Source organism: Capsicum annuum, chromosome 10 (assembly GCF_002878395.1).
Source record: "Capsicum annuum cultivar UCD-10X-F1 chromosome 10, UCD10Xv1.1, whole genome shotgun sequence".
Lineage (NCBI taxonomy): Eukaryota > Viridiplantae > Streptophyta > Magnoliopsida > Solanales > Solanaceae > Capsicum > Capsicum annuum.
Genome location: NC_061120.1, coordinates 192,028,659 through 192,033,190, shown reverse-complemented (window position 1 = coordinate 192,033,190; position 4,532 = coordinate 192,028,659). Strand labels below are relative to the sequence as shown.

The 4,532-nt window shown below is 33.3% G+C and overlaps 1 protein-coding gene across 1 annotated transcript; it reads right to left on the bottom strand.

Annotated features, from left to right (window-relative positions):
* Window positions 1-1,060: 1,060 nt before the first annotated feature.
* On the bottom strand, window positions 1,061-2,297 carry LOC107844987. The gene has a single exon (XM_016689290.2). It carries the CDS (start codon window positions 2,276-2,278, stop codon window positions 1,340-1,342), a length of 939 nt encoding a protein of 312 aa, XP_016544776.1. The 5' UTR covers window positions 2,279-2,297; the 3' UTR covers window positions 1,061-1,339.
* Window positions 2,298-4,532: the final 2,235 nt, after the last annotated feature.

The window sequence follows — 4,532 nt, the reverse complement described above, 5'->3', positions numbered from 1 at the left end:
TAAATCTTGAACACCCTTAACAAAATTTCTGGTCTCACCACTAGTTATCTCACCTCACTGACATCTTTTTGTTTCTTTTCTGGCTCCTTATTCCCAGCTTCCTTGGTATTGTTAATATTGGTAAATGCATCAGGAAGGGGTTTGTCTATCCCAAATATTACTCTAATAGGCTTGTAAGCTTGTTTGAGGGGAGCACTTTTACCTCTTTTAAAAAATCTCTATTAGAGACATTGTCGAGTTAGCACAACTCAAGTTACATGTTACTCTTAGAAGAAAGCCAATAAATTCTTATACATAGTGTAGTCATTTTAATATGTAAGCCAAGTTAGAGAAGTAAAGAGAAATATATTTCAGCCAAATATTTTCAACAGAATTTAATTGATTGAGAGTAGTCAGTATTGTTTCACTCAACATATTTCCATCCAATTGTCTTGAAAGACGCATGGAGAGCCCGAAATTAGTAAATATTTGAGACATGAATCTTCAAATTAAAATAAATTTAAACGAGATTAGCTACTATAGTTATAAAAATATTGGGCGAGAGAACTACCAAATTGACTGAAGAATGAAGATTTTAGAAGTAATTAGTAGTAAGTTTTGAACGATTATTGTGTTGTTAAGAAGCCTAACAAATTAGAGGTGTTAATCTTGATAAAACAGTTGCTTATATTTATAGTAAAGAGGCCAGGTAGCGGATGATATCACTACCATGAGAAATATGGACAAGAATGCCATATTTACTATAGTAAGTTGATAAATGTACATGTTATTAGAAGAATATAATTGATTAATAGTAAGTTCTTTCCCCTTATCTTCAAGAGATTATATCATTAATTGAGAGTGTTCTTCCTCTCTAAACAAAGAAAATTTTAAACAAAACAGAAAAATAACAAAGAAACAAATAGTTGGTACACCTAAACTTCAAGAAAACTAATATCTGATCCAAAATAAATAACTGAGTTAAACATCATTTTTAGTGTAGGAGTACAAGCATGCGAACTTAGCAGAAGTTTTACTTTAGGAAAGGAAAGAAAATAACAATATCCTTTTGTTGATTTAGATCGTTTAAGTGAAAAAAAAAAAAAAAAAAAATTACACCCTAAAAATGATAATAGAATAATAAGAGAATTGGTAAGATGAGGAAAGAAGTTACCTCTTTGATGGATAATATATTTGATCATGTTATAATAAACTACAAGTCTTTCATTGAGGACAAAGGGAGGAGCTTGCATATGGAAAGACAGGTTCAGCATAACTCAGCAACTTTGATCCTAACCATGTATATGTGTTGAGAAACTCAATTAATACATATGTATTGTCATCCCATAAACTTCAAATTCTAGATCTCTATTGAGGACTTAGGTTGTTCCATCCCTAATCGAAGCTCAAGATCTAATTCTGAAGGAGGACTTAGTTGTATTCCCTTATTTTCTACTTGTCCTTCCATACGATTTCTTGCCTCTTTAATTAATGGAGTCTCCTTGAATAAGGATAATTGCAAAAGATCTCCAATAATCACTGCACGATTATGATCACTTTCTTCATCATATGTAACACATGGCCTTTTCGAGGAGCTACTAATTATTGTGTCATCGTATGATGATACCTCTCGTTGGAACGATTCATCATTTGAAGGAGGACGATGAGGAAGAGGATTATAATCATAATTCACCTTATATGTTGGGTGATCAATGTCTTCATATGCAACACATGGCTTTTTCGAGGGACTACAAATAATTGTTTTATCATAGGATGATACTTCTCGTTGCAACGAGACATTATGCGCAGGAGGAGGATGAGGAGGATTATGATCATAATTCACCTTGGATGTAGGATGATCTTTTTGATCTTCATACGTGACACATCTCCTTTTTGAGGAGCTACAAATTATTGCCTCATCGTATGGCGATGATACATCTCGTTGCAACAAGTCATCGTTTGCAAGAAGAGGAGGGGGATAAATGGAGTTGTTGATGTCCAAAGAAAGCAAGTTTTGATCACTTGAAAATTCTCTAAGCCTGGCTCTATCTCTTCTATGGATGTTCATATGTCCACCTAGTGCTTGTGCATTTGAGAAACCTCTTTTACAAAAGCTACACCTATAAAACTTAACTTGCCCTAAACCTAGTAGTTCCTCAGACCTCCATGTTAATATTTTGTTGGAATTCTCAGAGTTTGAAGGATCAATCATCTCCATAGGATTAATTGAAAGGACAATTACGGATGTGAAGAGGGGAACTAAGAGATAATTAAGAACAAAATTGAGAGAGGAGGTCATGGTCGGCCAAGAATGAGAGTTTTATAATTGACAAGAATTGAACAAGCATGCTTGATTTCGTATTTAAGATGATTAATAAATATGACTATAATAATTTCATATTGTAATAAGTTTATCTTTCTACCAGCAAGTTGAGACAAATATCCTATCAGAAAATGTCAGTCATTGTTAATTTTCTTTGGTTTTTAAAAATATTTTGATGTGATGAGGTGGTCCAAAGTAAAGGAATGCACAAGGAAAGGGTTCTGTGAATCGAACCATGTATCTTACGATCGACTCACCTAAAAGTTTAAAATGATGTTAGAGAAAAACCTTGTTTATTTATTGATAACATGTCATCCTCTTTTTTTTTTAACTCCTTTCTAGGAGCTCTCTCATTTTCTCTCTCTTGGTAACTTGAACCACAGTCTTAAGGATTGGAGGTGAAGGGTGCTTACTACCTGGGCAATCCCCTCTTGTCGTGGCACACCCTCTTCACATGAAAGCTCAAACTCGTTAATTTTATGTGCCAAATACATATAATTTTTTAAAATAGTGGATTGCAGGTAACCTATTCTATATTTACCTGTTCTAAAATAGTGCCAAGTCCTTTACCTGTTCTATATTTCATGCTGATTATAAACGTGAATGTTTCAGAGAAGACAAATTTAATTTTGTATGTTACATCTGCGACGATGTGAAACAATTTGATTTTGTATGTGATAGTCCACTCGATTTAATTAGCCTCATCTCATATATTATTAGCTCATGAATGGCTTTAAAATGTAACTTTTAGGCATAGCATATATAACATTGTGTTACTCTCAAAACGGCACCTATATATATTACAGAGAAGAGAGAACTTGTGCGCATGTCAAGCTCATATTGAACTGTTGTACAGAGATCTAATAGACTGTATTCATATTTGGATTCAGCTCAACTCTGAAAAGGGAAAAATAATGTTGGTTTATTTGCTTTAGCTAGACTCCAATCGTTCTTATTTGATACACCTTTAAATTTATGACGGTAAAGCCGTCCTTTTCCCCTTATGTTGACGATATAATTAAGTACATAAAACTGACATTTTGAGCTTATAGATTTAATAGTCACACACTTTAAGAGGGAATCAAAGAAGAGGCCCTAAGTTTGAGTCTCCGTCACATACCATCGAAAGAATTTTTACATGCTTGGCATGTTGTGACACTTCTTACAGTATGATTTTGGAGGACCTATCTAGTTATATATTATATCATCCATGGCACTTCTTTATAAGTAACTTTAAACAAAGTGTAATTTCGAAAGTACTTGACTATAAGCTTAATTGTGTACAGATTGTAATTTCATGACTAGATACACGTACAACGAACAATAAGAGCCTAAGAGGGTTGACTACGCATAAATTATTAGTGCTTTAGTTAATTAATCTAATGGAGTAGAAACTTGAACACGACTTTTTTTATTTCTTGCACGCTTTAAATAACAATGCAAAGTCAACAAAATATATTTTGAATGACTTTAATATGTCAACGGCTTCCTCACTTCTAATTCTGTCTATTCATTAAGCAAAAGTGAACGATTTTTTTTTGTAATTAAAGAAATTAAGTTCACCAAATGAATTAATTTGAAGTGGTAGGATTCATTGTATTCTCAATGCTCTTTGTGTTGCCGCCCATATTTTTATTTGATGCCCAAGGGATATCTGAGATACAGCAACAAATATATCAAAATACTTTTCAAGAGTCAAATTTATTGAAATTTGGCATGTTACTTGAACTGGTGTGGAACGCCCTTTTCTTATTTTTAGTAATATAAGTTATGATCATTTCAACTTCAAGGCACGACCTTCTACTAAGTATTACTCCCTTCATTTCAAATTATCTATAGTAGTTTTTAAAAATTATTTTGACAATATAAGTAACACATGATGAGTTCTTAATTTTGGGCTAACCCGTCAGTTTTGATGTTTGGTCATGTCATACTATGTTCGAGGGCCCGTCAAGTCAATCTACCAAAGGGTGTCATGGCACCATGCATATCTTAGTTCAAGCCTTCGAGTGAAAGCTTTGGATATGTCTGATGTAGAGGAAAATGTCAAAGTATCGAAATTATGAGAGATCAGGTAAAGAGGCAAACCCTAGAGAAAAGCTTTGAGAGAGGAAATAGAAAAAAGAGAGAGAAAGTCTTATTTAGGAAAAATATCTCTGTTGTCTCTAGAAAGACTGATTCATCCTCTATATACAAGAACAAGAATGAGCCAGATGTCACGAAAATAAGA